General features: G+C 40.3%; 1 protein-coding gene across 4 annotated transcripts in view; it reads right to left on the bottom strand.

Moving 5' to 3' along the window:
- Window positions 1-14,121, bottom strand: part of LOC126210582 (replication protein A 70 kDa DNA-binding subunit-like) — a 339,516-nt gene that overhangs the window by 319,961 nt on the left and 5,434 nt on the right. For all 4 annotated transcript variants that reach the window (XM_049939850.1, XM_049939849.1, XM_049939847.1 and 1 more), the window contains exons 2-3: window positions 11,826-11,873; window positions 7,501-7,688 (exon numbers count right to left, since the gene is read on the bottom strand). In XM_049939850.1, coding sequence (XP_049795807.1) covers window positions 7,501-7,688; window positions 11,826-11,873 — 236 coding nt within the window. The remainder of the gene's footprint in view (window positions 1-7,500; window positions 7,689-11,825; window positions 11,874-14,121) is intronic.

Here is a 14,121-nt window from a genome sequence, read left to right as displayed (position 1 = left end):
TAAGGAACGATGGAAGATCTTCGGGTGGGCGTTGGGAGAGGTAGTGTTCGAGGGCAGAGAGACCATGGGTACGTGGGATGTTTGTGTAGAGGGATGTAGCATCTATGGTAACAAGAAAGGTTTCAGGTAGGAGGGGAGTGGGAATGGATTTGAGGCATTCTAGGAAGTGGTTTGTGTCTTTGATGTAGGATGGGAGTCTGCAGGTGATAGGTTGGAGGTGTTGGTCTACCAGAGCTGATATACGTTCTGTTGGGGCTTTGAAGCCTGCCACAATTGGACGACCAGGATGGTTCTCTTTGTGGATTTTGGGTAATAGGTAGAAGGGAGGGGTACGTGGCTCAGGTGGAGTGAGTAGGTCTATGGAAGCCATTGTGAGGCCTTGTGAGGGACCTTGGATTGTTAGGATTTTCTGCAGCTCAGTCTGGATGGAGGGAATGGGATCCTGGGTAACAGCTTTGTAGGTTGAGGTGTCGGAGAGTTGACGCAGTCCTTCTGCCACATACTCCACATGGTCAAGTACCACAGTTGTTGAGCCTTTATCTGCCGGGAGGATGACAATAGAGTGGTCTGTTTTCAGCTCCTTAATGGCACGGGATTCAGCTGGGGTGATGTTGGGGGTTGTCGGGATGTTCTTCAAGGACTGGGAGGCAACACTCTCCTCTTTAGCCATTCACGCATCTTTTCATCCCACATAGTTGTGTTTATCTTTATACTATATACCTCTTTACTTCTGTATGCATCCTCTTTGGTTTGAAGTTGGCACAGTACTTAACAGTAGAATATCTTTGGCTTCCCTCTGTCAACCATGCCTCCATCCTTGCTCCCCTCCCTGTTTACCTTTCCCTGTTGCTTCATAACCTGGGTTGTGAGTAACTGAATCCACTTTCCCTTCTTCCCTTTTTTCCCCTCTCTCCTCCCTGATGTAGGAACAAAGTTCCGAAAGCTAGGAATGTAAATTTTCTGTTCTGTTTTGTGTATCTATCAGCTGTACTGAGCTGAGGTAAGTACTGGCCAGCCCCTCTATCTCTTTGTTAGTAGTTGTTGCACATCTTCATATGATATTTTCCATTAATCATTTAGAACTTTTGGATTGAACATTTTGATGGATTTGTTGCTATCTCTAGGCTCTGAGAGAAAACTTATACAACAAAATTAATGAGCTAAATCAATGTGAATTGGATTTTCATAGTTTTGCAACTACTATTTCAGAGGACATTGAAAACATATCTCCCAAAACAATTTTGCATTTCACTGACTATCATTGCAATCATACGAACAGAGGAATATTTCACACTGCAGAAAATTTGGAAATCTTCTACAAGAATTTCCTTGTGATCTGTTGCTGCAGCTGTTTAAAATAGCTGCTCAAGTCTGTCATATGCTCAAAATAAAATACATATGTGAAAGCGTGTTTTCAGCAATGAAACCAAAGCTGTTCACCTGGCTGGAGCAATCAGTTTGGTGGTCAGCAATTTCACTCCAAAAATCGAAATGCTGCCAAAAGATAATTTTCTTTAAAAATATTGATCAATGAGATGTGTTCCTAGCTTTTCACATTTAATGGGCTTGCTCCGAACTTCACAGTTCTGTGTAAAATAAGTGAAATACCTGAGTATTCTTTCCTTATATTCATATTTTTTTTTTTTTTTACATGAAATTAAAAGTGTGTTGACAGGCTTCTAAACTGAGTGGTCGACATCTGTGGGCCAAAATGGATGTGTGTTCTCCATCTGCAACTAGCAGGACAGCTGCAGTCGCTGGAAGCTTTTCCTGTAGCACAGACAAGGTACAGGCACATCTCGCTGTCACACGGACTGCCCTGGCAACGGCAAGTGGGCAGCTCTTGGGCCTGGTCTAGGTCTAGGAGCTCTGGTCTAGGAGCAATGAAGGGGCAGAGGAGCATGTAATATTACTGACAGAAGAATATGAATATAATAGAGGGAAACATTCCACGTGGGAAAAATATATCTAAAAACAAAGATGATGTAACTTACCAAACGAAAGTGTTGGTATGTTGATAGACACACAAACAAACACAAACACACACGCACAATTATTATTATATTCATATCATCAATTTGAACCGAACAATTACGTTTGTTATTGTCACTGTTGCATTTCGAAATCTTTTCTGTTATCTTACTTTCTCTTTCTGTTTTTGCGAGTAGTTTCACTTTGTATTCACCTTCTCCTTTTTACCCTCTTTCCTGATGAAGCAACTGTGAGTTGCGAAAGCTTGAATTTTGTGTGTGTGTCTGTGTTTATTTGTGTGTCTATCAACATACCAACACTTTTGTTTGGTAAGTTACATCATCTTTGTTTTTTGACAGAAGAATATAAATGACATAGTTGTTTGTGGGGCCCAAAGTAACCACAGTGTACAGTGCAGAAAGAAATTGTGCTTTGCAGGAAATATCTGATGCACTCCACATCCTAACTGGAGAAGTAAGGAAGAAGACAAACGTGGTGTAGTCCAAAGAACGAGGCCCCGTGTCAAAAGTTGGTACCTCACAACAGAACCACAAGTACATCTACATCTACATTTATACTCCGCAAGCCACCCAACGGTGTGTGGCGGAGGGCACTTTACGTGCCACTGTCATTACCTCCCTTTCCTGTTCCAGTCGCGTATGGTTCGCGGGAAGAACGACTGTCTGAAAGCCTCCGTGCATGCTCTAATCTCTCTAATTTTACATTCGTGATCTCCTCGGGAGGTATAAGTAGGGGGAAGCAATATATTCCATACCTCATCCAGAATCGCACCCTCTCGAAACCTGGCGAGCAAGCTACACCGCGATGCAGAGCGCCTCTCTTGCAGAGTCTGCCACTTGAGTTTATTAAACATCTCCGTAACGCTATCACGGTTACCAAATAACCCTGTGACGAAACGCGCCGCTCTTCTTTGGATCTTCTCTATCTCCTCCGTCCACCCGATCTGGTACGGATCCCACACTGATGAGCAATACTCAAGTATAGGTCGAACGAGTGTTTTGTAAGCCAACTCCTTTGTTGATGGGCTACATTTTCTAAGCACTCTCCCAATGAATCTCAACCTGGTACCCGCCTTACCAATAATTAATTTTATATGATCATTCCACTTGAAAACGTTCCGCACGCATACTCCCAGATATTTTACAGAAGTAACTGCTACAAATGGGGAATGTCAGCACAGACACATACTCTAGAGGTTCTGTACACCGCCGCTGATGAAGTAGTACCGATGCCAGAGTGCAGTGCCACTCGGCCCAGTCTGCAATCGCCACTTACGATGACAGCACTGTCTTTCTCAGGTCCAGCAGCGCTAGCTGTATTAGACGACGGAACTGTATCGAAGTTTATAGTCAATTGAACACTGAAATGAGGCATTCTGCACTGTGTCACGTGATACATTATCGAGTACAGCAACAGTAACAAATACCTAAGTGATATTCCTGTGGACAAGGATTGTTTATGAGCTAAGTATTCCATCTCGTTCAAGTTTTAATAATGTGATCTCATATTCTGAGTCGAAACAAGGCCCCGGGAGTAGACAACATTGCATTAGAACTACTTACGGCCTTGGGAGAGCCAGTCCTGACAAAACTCTACCATCTGGTGAGCAAGATGTACGAGACAGGCGAAATACCCTCAGACTTCAAGAAGAATATTATAATACCAATCCCAAAGAAAGCAGGTGTTGACAGATGTGAAAATTACCGAACTATCAATATAATAAGTCACAGCTGCAAAATACTAACACGACTTATTTACAGACGAATGGAAAAACTGGTTGAAGCCAACCTCGGGGAAAATCAGTTTGGATTCCGTAGAAATGTTGGAACAGGTGAGGCAATACTGACCTTACGCCTTATCTTAGAAGAAAGATTAAGGAAAGGCAAATCTACGTTTCTAGCATTTGTAGACTTAGAGAAAGCTTTTGACAATGTTGATTGGAATACTCTCTTTCAAATTCTAAAGGTGGCAGGGGTAAAATACAGGGAGCGAAAGACTATTTACAATTTGTACAGAAACGAGATGGCAGTTATAAGAGTCGAGGGACATGAAAGGGAAGCAGTGGTTAGGAAGGGAGTGAGACAGGGTTGTAACCTCTCCCTGATGTCATTCAATCTGTATATTGAGCAAGCAGTAAAGGAAACAAAAGAAAAATTTGGAGTAGGTATTAAAATCCATGGAGAAGAAGTAAAAACTTTGAGGTTTGCCGATGACATTGTAATTCTGTCAGAGACAGCAAGGGACTTGGAAGAGCAGTTGAACAGAATGGACAATGTCTTGAAGGGAGGATATAAGATGAACATCAACGAAAGCAAAACGAGGATAATGGAATGTAGTCGAATTAAGTCAGGTGATGCTGAGGGAATTAGATTAGGAAATAAGTCACTTAAAGTAGTAAAGAAGTTTTGCTTTTTGGGGAGCAAAATAACTGATGATGGTCGAAGTAGAGAGGATATAAAATGTAGACTGGCAATGGCAAGGAAAGCGTTTCTGAAGAAGAGAAATTTGTTAACATCGAGTATAGATTTAAGTGTAAGGAAGTCGTTTCTGAAAGTATTTGTATGGAGTGTAGCCCTGTAATGAAGTGAAACATGGACGATAAATAGTTTGGACAAGAAGAGAATAGAAGCTTTCGAAATGTGGTGCTACAGAAGAATGTTGAAGATTAGGTGGGTAGATCATGTAACTAATGAGGAGGTATTGAATAGGATTGGGGAGAACAGAAGTCTGTGACACAACTTGACTAGAAGGAGAGATCGGTTGGTAGCACATGTCCTGAGGCATCAAGGGATCACAAATTTAGCATTGGAGGGCAGCATGGAGAGTAAAAATCGTAGAGGGAGACCAAGAGATGAATACACTAAGCAGATTCTGAAGGATGTAGGTTGCAGTAGGTACTGGGAGATGAAGGAGCCTGCACAGGATAGATTAGCATGGAGAGCTGCATCAAACCAGTCTCAGGACTGAAGACCACAACAACAACAACAACAACAACAACAATAACATTCTGTGTGTATTGTAGTATCTGCTCTATCTCCTCCAGAAGTAGATCTAGGGTTGCTAAGACTCACCACAGTGCCATCATGAATGTCTCAAATGTTTTTTTAGTCCAGCATTAGCACTGAGTCATTAACCGCTTCCTTCAGGCAGGAAAAAAGTGAACAGGGCACATGTTAGGGAAGATGTGAAATGTGAAACAAACACTTTAAGACTGGTATTTTTTGTAGAATCACAACTCATAGTGCTTAATTGTAGAGCCCTGATCTGTAATTTTTCACTCAACTGCATTGAATAGTCCATGAAACTCCTCCACTGGACTACATTTATAATTTTGGAACAAGGCTAGAGATGCATTTCAGTGGTCAATTTACCACCAACGCGCATTTCACATTTGCGTGAAAATTCAAACGTGCACATTTTCTGCTGCTTGCAGAACTTCCTGCAGCAACAGAGTGCCGGCAATATAAAATAGTCCTATTTGTAGTCACAGTTTAATTCCACGACTATTTTCCATCAGCAATAGAGTGCTGGCAATATAAAATAGATGTATTTGTAATCATTTCATGACTATAAGCACCGTGTACAGATTGGAACCTACTATATGTTGATGGTCCATGTAACACGGAATTTGCTGTGTTTGCATTCTTTAATGTTAGTTCTCTCATGTTTTCATCTATTTCCTCCACTGCGAACGTTTGTTCGCAGGTGCAAGTGAATGGTGGTAGTGGCCAATATGATTATGCTTGTGTTCACCCCATTCACTTCAATCTAAATAAGACTTCAGTGAATCAGATCGGAGAGAAAATGGATCCACTGTTCCAAAAATCTCACAATACGAGGGTGGTTTGCCAGTAAATTTCCATAACAAAATGAAATATTTTTGTTGTGGCTTTGTGGTTGGTAAGCTCATTATTCCAAGGATCATATAAAGACTGTCAACAATGTACAGCATACACAACATTGTTGACAGCCGTCTGAATTGGTCAGCGTGTTAACTGAGACTGAAAATTGAGAAAACTGAGTTCATTTGAAGGGTTGGACTGTTGCACAGATCGGAACAGAATTGGGTGAAGTTCACGCCTTGACTCCATCACTGAAGACCATTTACTTTTGGATTAATGAATTTAAACATGGTCGGACAAGCACTGAAGACAAAGCGACCTCCAGTTGCCCAACTGAGATTACCACAAAGGAAACCATTTACAAAAGCTATGATATGGCGATGTAAGGCCACCGAATAAAAATTTGAGAGATTTCCCAGACTATAGGCATCTCAACTGAGTGAGTTCCCAATATCCTGGATGGAGAATTGGCTATGAAGAAGCTGTGTGTGAGAGGGGAGCTGTGACTGCCCACAGATGACCAAAAGCGCATCCGGTACAACATTTCAACAGAACGTTGGCGATGTTTAACCACAATACACAAGTCTTTTTGCACTGATTTGTAGCTGTTGATGAAACCTGGAGCCTCATTACACACCAAAGCCAAATGGTAGGCAAAACAATAGACAAAGACTTGTGAAAGTGCAATGAAGGAAGCAAAGACTATTTTGTCTGATGGCTAGGTGATGGCCACTGTTTTATTTTTATTTTTTTATTCCCTACGAATAATCCTCCTAGATTACTTGGAAAAAGTCAGAACCATAATTGGTTAGTATTATGCCTTATTGTTGGATTGTTTGAAACATGTGTTGGCTGAAAAAAGACCAAGGTTGGCACACAAAAAAGTGCTCTTTCACCAGGATAATGCACCATCCCATATATCAGCAATAACAACGACGGAAGTGCATTCCTCATCCATCCCATTCACCGATCTAGACCCAAGTGACTTCTTCGTGTTCTTTAACTTGAAACTTTGGCTTGTTGGGAAGAAATTTTCATCAAATGAGGAAGTGATAGGTGCAGTCAACGAGTGTTTTGCATAGTATAACAGAACATATTTTTCCAACAGGATGAAAAAGCTGCAGGATCACTGGACTAAGTGTATGTCCATCAAAGGAGACTATGTCGAGAAGTAATGTGAGCTGTTTGTGAAACAAACATTTTTTTCTCACTATTTTCTCAGACTTACCAAGCCACCATTGTACTAGTCATTACCCATATTCAGAAGCACATATGACCTTAGAATCAGACATGACAAATTCATAATATGTTTCTAATGCACTTTCAAACACTGATTGTGTAACACAGAAATGTATAAAAACACCACAAATCTCCCCAAGCCTCTAGCATGAAATGGTGCTCATGTCAGTAATTTTTCATTCTATGCTCAGCAGTTGCAATATGACACTGTCTTCCGAACAAATCCCATTGTTCAATATGTTCCTAAAATGACACTAAGACAGAAAGAGAAACGAAATGGAGAACCTATTATAGTACTTACAGTGAGATTACATTTACATCCTTATTTTGTCATTAAATAACTAAGATTTCTCTAATGGACCTGAAAACCTAACAAAAGTAAGTGAATCTTTCCACTATGCTGCTACAGTATCAAATATGAACTCACTCTGTTCCCCTTTCCCCACTGTTAAGCATCCAATGGTTCAATCGGACCACTGAGTATTCTGACAACTCTCCAGGTGTCAGCTTGTCTTTCAACTCTGTTGCAAGCATGGCGCTGTTCTGGTGGCAGCCATCAGAAACCTGGAGGTGGTACCTCTCACTTGATCCTGCACCATCTATTCTCCCGCTGCCCTGCAAATTGAGAGGTAAGTGTGTTAAGCAAATCAATCAAACAATTAGCACAGAAATTACAAGGGCCACTGTTGCCCTTATTTCCATGAAACAGGCCTGGCAAATACCTAAAAAGAGAAGCACCAACAAATAAAATTGTGAGAAATTTCAGTTTCTGAGAACTAAATCTCCGACATGGTTGTAAGTACAATATGCTGAAATTTCAGATAATTCCTCAAACTTCTCTCTTTTACCGGTTCACTTGCGTCATCAGCAAATTTGACATACTCAAAATTTGACATGTGGATTGACATGTTCCAGAAAAAAGAAAGGAAGAAATCCGTCGGCTTTGTGGCACACAATACAAAATGTTACTCACTCAATTTTCTACGCTGTGTTTTGTAGACATTAACGCAAAAACAGCAGTCTTTAGATTTGCCCAGACTGAAGTCATGTTATACAACTTGGACTTCGTGAAATTTCCAGCTTTGTGTATGAAATATGGGGTAAATTTACTTGAAATATTCTTACCACCTGATAACAAATTAAATGACTCAATTTTATATTATGTTGTTCAAATCTTTCTGCTGCATTTTCCTAACTTCAGAGGTCTGAAACAGCTTTCATATTAAAATAGAATTTTTTGATATATTGAGCACTTCATATCAATCCAGAGAAGGCAGTACTGAGGTGGTGTAGGTGAAGTAGCACATCACCAAAACTTTTTTCTTGACACATTTTAAAAAAAAATATTTACCTTAACATGTTATGCCGGTTTTTACTAAAACATTCTCTTCTGTTTGGTACTGCATGGAATTGTCTTGCAGTACATTCAGAATTCTGCAGGCAAAATGAAGTAGCCTTCTCCATACTCACAACTCAACCTTATGGGGAGTGCCATAGGCAGAACATAACTGTATGGTTACTACAGTAACCATGACGTCACTTGCTCAAATTAGTCTCTGGAGAGGGCATGCAGTGAAGTAGAAAGATATTTTATGCTTAGCTACTTCCAGTTCCAGATGGTGATATTAGTCTGCAGCTCTGGTTGCTCTGTGCATGGAGGACACATCCATCGACAGTACGTTTGGTAAGGTATGTTATAGGGAAGTGGGTGGAGTTTGGAAAGGTCACCCAGAAACCCGGGTCAGGGAAGACTTACCAGATAACATGAGAAGGAAAGACTGATTGTTCAGTCTTTCTTTCTCATCCTGTCTGGCATCTTCAGAGACCCATAGCTGTGGGTGATTTTTTTTAACTCTATATCCCTTTTCCTAGTCCTCTCCAGTTCTTTTCCTTCATCCCTCTTCCTTTCCCTTCAACCCTTCTGCCAGAAGAAGGAGCCTCTAGCTCCAAAAGCTTGCACAAGTAATACCTTTTCTTATATGTATGTTCACCTGCCGCCACTGGGTGAGTACATTTTGTATCTCTATATTTATTTATTCCACACTGTACCAAGCCTTGTATTATGAAATTTTTGATCATGTTTTAAAGAAAATGCATGAGAGATTCCATGATTGCAAAAAAAAATTCAGCTTGTTTACCTTGCTGATACAACAAAATTTGAAGAATGCCACACATTTTCCTTTTAGTGCACTTGAAAACTTATAATATTCCTCTGGGCCTGTACTGTCGGAAACAATGCTTAAAAAATGAAGTCTCTGTTTTGTATGCCAATGAAAAGTAAAGATAGATTTCCACTGGAAAAATGTTATAAATGCTTCATGAAAATAAGGACACTTTTATATCTAGAAACAAAGATGATGTGACTTACCGAACGAAAGTGCTGGCAGGTCGATAGACACACAAACATACACACAAAATTCAAGCTTTCGCAACAAACGGTTGCTTTATCAGGAAAGAGGGAAGGAGAGGGAAAGACGAAAGGATGTGGGTTTTAAGGGAGAGGTAAGGAGTCATTCCAATCCCGGGAGCGGAAAGACTTACCTTAGGTGGAAAAAAGGACAGGTATACACTCGCGCACACACACACACACACACACACACACACACACACACACACACACACACACACACATCCATCCGCACATATACAGGCACAAGCAGACATTTGTAAAGGCAAAGAGTTTGGGCAGAGATGTCAGTCGAGGTGGAATTGCTTTTACAAATGTCTGCTTGTGGCTGTGCATGTGCGGATGGATATATATATATATATATATATATATATATATATATATATATATATATATATATATATGTGTGTGTGTGTGTGTGTGTGTGTGTGTGTGTGTGTGTGTGTGTGTGTGTGTGCGCGCGCGCGCACAAGCGAGTGTATACCAGTCCTTTTTTCCCCCTAAGGTAAGTCTTTCCACTCCTGGGATTGGAATGACTCCTTACCCTCTCCCTTAAAACTCACATCCTTTCGTCTTTCCCTCTCCTTCCCTCTTTCCTGACGAAGCAGCCGTTTGTTGCGAAAGCTTGAATTTTGTGTGTATGTTTGTGTGTCTATCGACCTGCCAGCACTTTCGTTCGGTAAGTCACATCATCTTTGTTTTCAGATATTTTTTCCCACGTGGAATGTTTCCCTCTATTATATTCATATCATTAATAAGGACACTTTTATGTATACTTATAAACTTTTCTCCCCTATTCTGCCCATTTCTTCTACTACAGAACCTGCAGGATGAAACTTTTCTCTTTTAGTTACAATAAAAACATGTACCTTAGGAAAGCAATTTTAGAAATGTGACTCTTTTCTTTAACAAATATTTCAATTAAGAAATAACTTCTAGCACTCTCAATAAAAACACAGTCATTCTATGAAGCCATCACTGACAAGTTTGTAGCCTTAAAGTACCGCTGGATTGATTTGGTTGACTAGACATAGTTGTGTTCCATTATTAAGACAAGCATCTTAAACATAGCTTATGTGTTACTTCCCTGCTAAGTTTCACCTAACTTCCCAGCCATTAGCCACCACCGATTCAGATTTACAAGACATTACAGTCCGTTATGTTTGAAAATTATGAGCCAGAATCATTACTTTTCCTCCATCCAGCTACAGAAGAAGTATTTTAAAATTCCTGCAACTCTGAATGGTGGTTCAACGATACTTAAAATTTTGTACATAAATACTTATATATGTTTGGAAATTAATAAGTAAAGAGTAACCTCTGTAACAAGATGAGCACTTTCTGGATGAGTCAGCATCACAATATTGATGTGCTCAATTTAGACCAGAGCGCCTGTCAACAGCCGCACACTTCTTAACCTACAATTACCCAAGGTCTCACTGATTTATAAGACTGGTATACTCGATTATAGGATACCACACATCTGCTTTGACTGATCTACCTAACTTCTCCCACGATTCACATAAAAAATATTTATCCACTGTTGTTTATTGGAAAACATTTTCTCACCAGTTCCGCCATCTTGTTATATGCGACTTGTCATTCATATGATCACTTACCATCATTCAATGCGCATACAGTTGCCAACTGCAACAGAGAAGCTGACGACACGCACTTTTACTGTATGGTTCAGCTATACAGATGAACTGGAGATTTGGCTTTTCTGTTTGTAGGGGGGGGGGGGGGGGGTCTTGGTATTCTTGGTATTCTCGTCTAGGGTTGAGCTGTACTAGAGATTGGGGTACCGTGATCGTATGCTGTATTTTGAACTGTTTTGTCAGGCTTTATTTTTTGACAGTTTCAAGTGTTTTGTTTTTGCGGTGTTGCTTCTTGAACAGTGTTCTTTTTATTGTTGAATCTTTAGTTTGTCCTCATCCAAAACCTGCTATTTTTCATGTGGTTGTCCCACTAATTTCACTGGGTTTAATCAGTATGCTGGTTCATGCGGTAGTTGTATTTTTGTGGGTGCTACAATCAAAGTTTTGGTCGCCATGTTGGATATGCTGAAAATAGGGGCTTGTGGTATGCTGATGACATAATTGGTCAAAGCTGATAGGTGATACCCCTGTCTCCAGTAGTTTCTATAAGAGCACAGAGAGAGAGAGAGAGAGAGAGAGAGAGAGAGAGAGAGAGAGAGAGAGAGGTATACACACAGGGTAACGTTGACAATTCCAACAAACACTTCAACGTAAATTTCTTTCTACCAGGCAGCACATGTACCTGATCAAACACTCATACAAAAATCGGCAGTAAATTGGGAGACTGGCGTCACCTTTAATACTCACCAGTATCTGCATTACTGGATCTTCAACAGTCCCACCACGCATTATAGTCTGCAAATTAGAAGAAGCAAACTATTATGAAACATGTCGCACTGCAATGTGTCCATAATTTTCAATAAGCTACAAAGTTTACACCTGCATTATTATTTATTTAGGGGACATTCCACATCAAGGGGACCAAGGGTCCCCACTCGACCATCTCCAAATCTAATGAAATTTTGTGCAAAGGTTCTATATGGTCTCTGACGGTTACGTAAAAGATTGCAGCTCAGTATCTTTAGTGGTTGAATTTTTAGGTGCTTTTCAAGAGAGGCTACTCACCTTTGCATCACATACAAAGGTGCAAATATACTAACTTTGCTAGGCTTTTTTAAAAGTTCTAGCAAACATTTGGTCATCTGCTCATACATAAGACTTTTTATGCTGAATTACATTATGACAAAAACAAAAACTGGGGATTTAACCACAACTAGAAACAAGCTCTAAAGTGGCTAAAAGATCCGTCTCGCAATTCTGGGAGTCAATGCTTGACTGACTACTGCTACTTTTTCGTATGACCCAATCACACCAAAACTTCAGTGGGTTATTCTCACTTATGATTATATATGGATCAAAGATATGCATCTGCAAAGTTGGCCAAAATTTTCTACAAGCAGATCTTAGGGTATTAAGGGAGGCAATATCTCAAGTTTTCTTGCCACAGCTGGAACAAGGATGCTTTAAGCTTTCAAAGCTATATTGTTTGCATTTTGATGAGTAAGAATGCCTCTCAAAAGATATTATTTTAGTACTTCGGGAAGATTGAAATCATTGGTAATTAATTAGTGGTGATTAGTTATTTTTTATTCAAGTATATGAATCATTTTCAAACACTGACTTAACTCATGCCATAAAAACAAGTGTAATATACAACACAGCAAATTTGCAAAACAAAATACTAAAAAGTCAGTTCCATTTTTGGGTGAACAGCTCTACAGTACTGGCAAAGACAGACTGTGGATAACTGTAATGTCTTCCTGCTGCTGCTGATGATGATGATGATGCTGCTTTTAAAGTCATAAAAATATGTTGCTCAGGAATCCAGCAGGTGTCTTTAACAGTTGGTCAGTTGAAGGAACAAGCAGAACCATGTGGATGCATAAAGGGTACTCCTCATATGGATGAATGAAAAGCATTTGCAAGTGGTTGGCACAAGAAGTTTAAGAGAAGAACTGGCATCCACAGCATTGTGACACATGGCGAAGCAGCCAGCTCTGGCACAAAGGCAGCAGAGTACTTCGTCAGCAATTCCAATATGCTCTTAGATTGTGAAGATTACCTGCCGCAACAGGTTTTTAATTGTAATCGGACAGGTCTATTCAGGAAAAAGATGCAGAGGAGACTGAGTTTCCAGTCATAAGCCATTGAAAGACAGACTCACACTGCTATTCCGTGCAAATGCAAGCAGTGATTAGAAAATTAAACTGCTGCTTGTTCAGCATTCCACAATATTTCAAGAAGTGTAAAGTTCAGAAGAGCAGGTTAAATGTGATGTGGAGGTCCAACAACAAGGCTTGGGGGACATGTGATCTTTTTGTGATTGGAGCAGTGAAGTGTTTGGTCCTTTGGTGAAAAAATATTTGCTTGAGATGAACCTGCCACTCCTTGTCTTGCTTGTTATGGACAATGCTCCTGCCCATTCTCCAGGCCTACAAGACCACATCCTTGAAGAATTTCAGTTCATCAGGGTCAAATTTCTGCCTCCCAGCACCACTCCATTACTCCAGTCTGTGGACCAGCAGATTATTTCAAACTTTAAGAAGCTCTACACTAAAGCACTCTTCGGGTACTTGCTTTGACTTGACAAACTACCAATCTCATTCCTCTCAGAGAGTATTGGAAATATCACCTCAAAATCATTGCCTGCGTCAAGAGGATCCTCTCACTTCTGCTCGGAAGAAGCTTTGGCCGGAGTGCATTGTCGAATGTGACTTGGAGGCATTGGAGTCAGTACTTGTGGAGCCTGTAGTCAATTTTACTGTCTCTTTGACCAAGAGCATGGACTAGAAGTGGATAATAGTGATACTGATGAGCTTGTGGAAGGTCACAGCCAAGAAATGACCACCAAAGAGTTTATGTAGTTGCAATGGGTTTCACAGCAGGAAGTTGTGGAGAGCATTTCTTCAGAGGAGGCGGTAACAGCAAAATAGGAATCATTTGGTGCAATAAGGGAAATGCTGAAAGCATGGGAATTGGTCTCATCATACATTGAAAATTGTCATTCCAATAAAACGGTGGCTACGCACACTACAAATTTGTT

The sequence above is a fragment of the Schistocerca nitens genome, chromosome 10 (assembly GCF_023898315.1).
Source record: "Schistocerca nitens isolate TAMUIC-IGC-003100 chromosome 10, iqSchNite1.1, whole genome shotgun sequence".
NCBI lineage: Eukaryota > Metazoa > Arthropoda > Insecta > Orthoptera > Acrididae > Schistocerca > Schistocerca nitens.
This window is presented reverse-complemented; position numbering and strand designations above follow the sequence as displayed.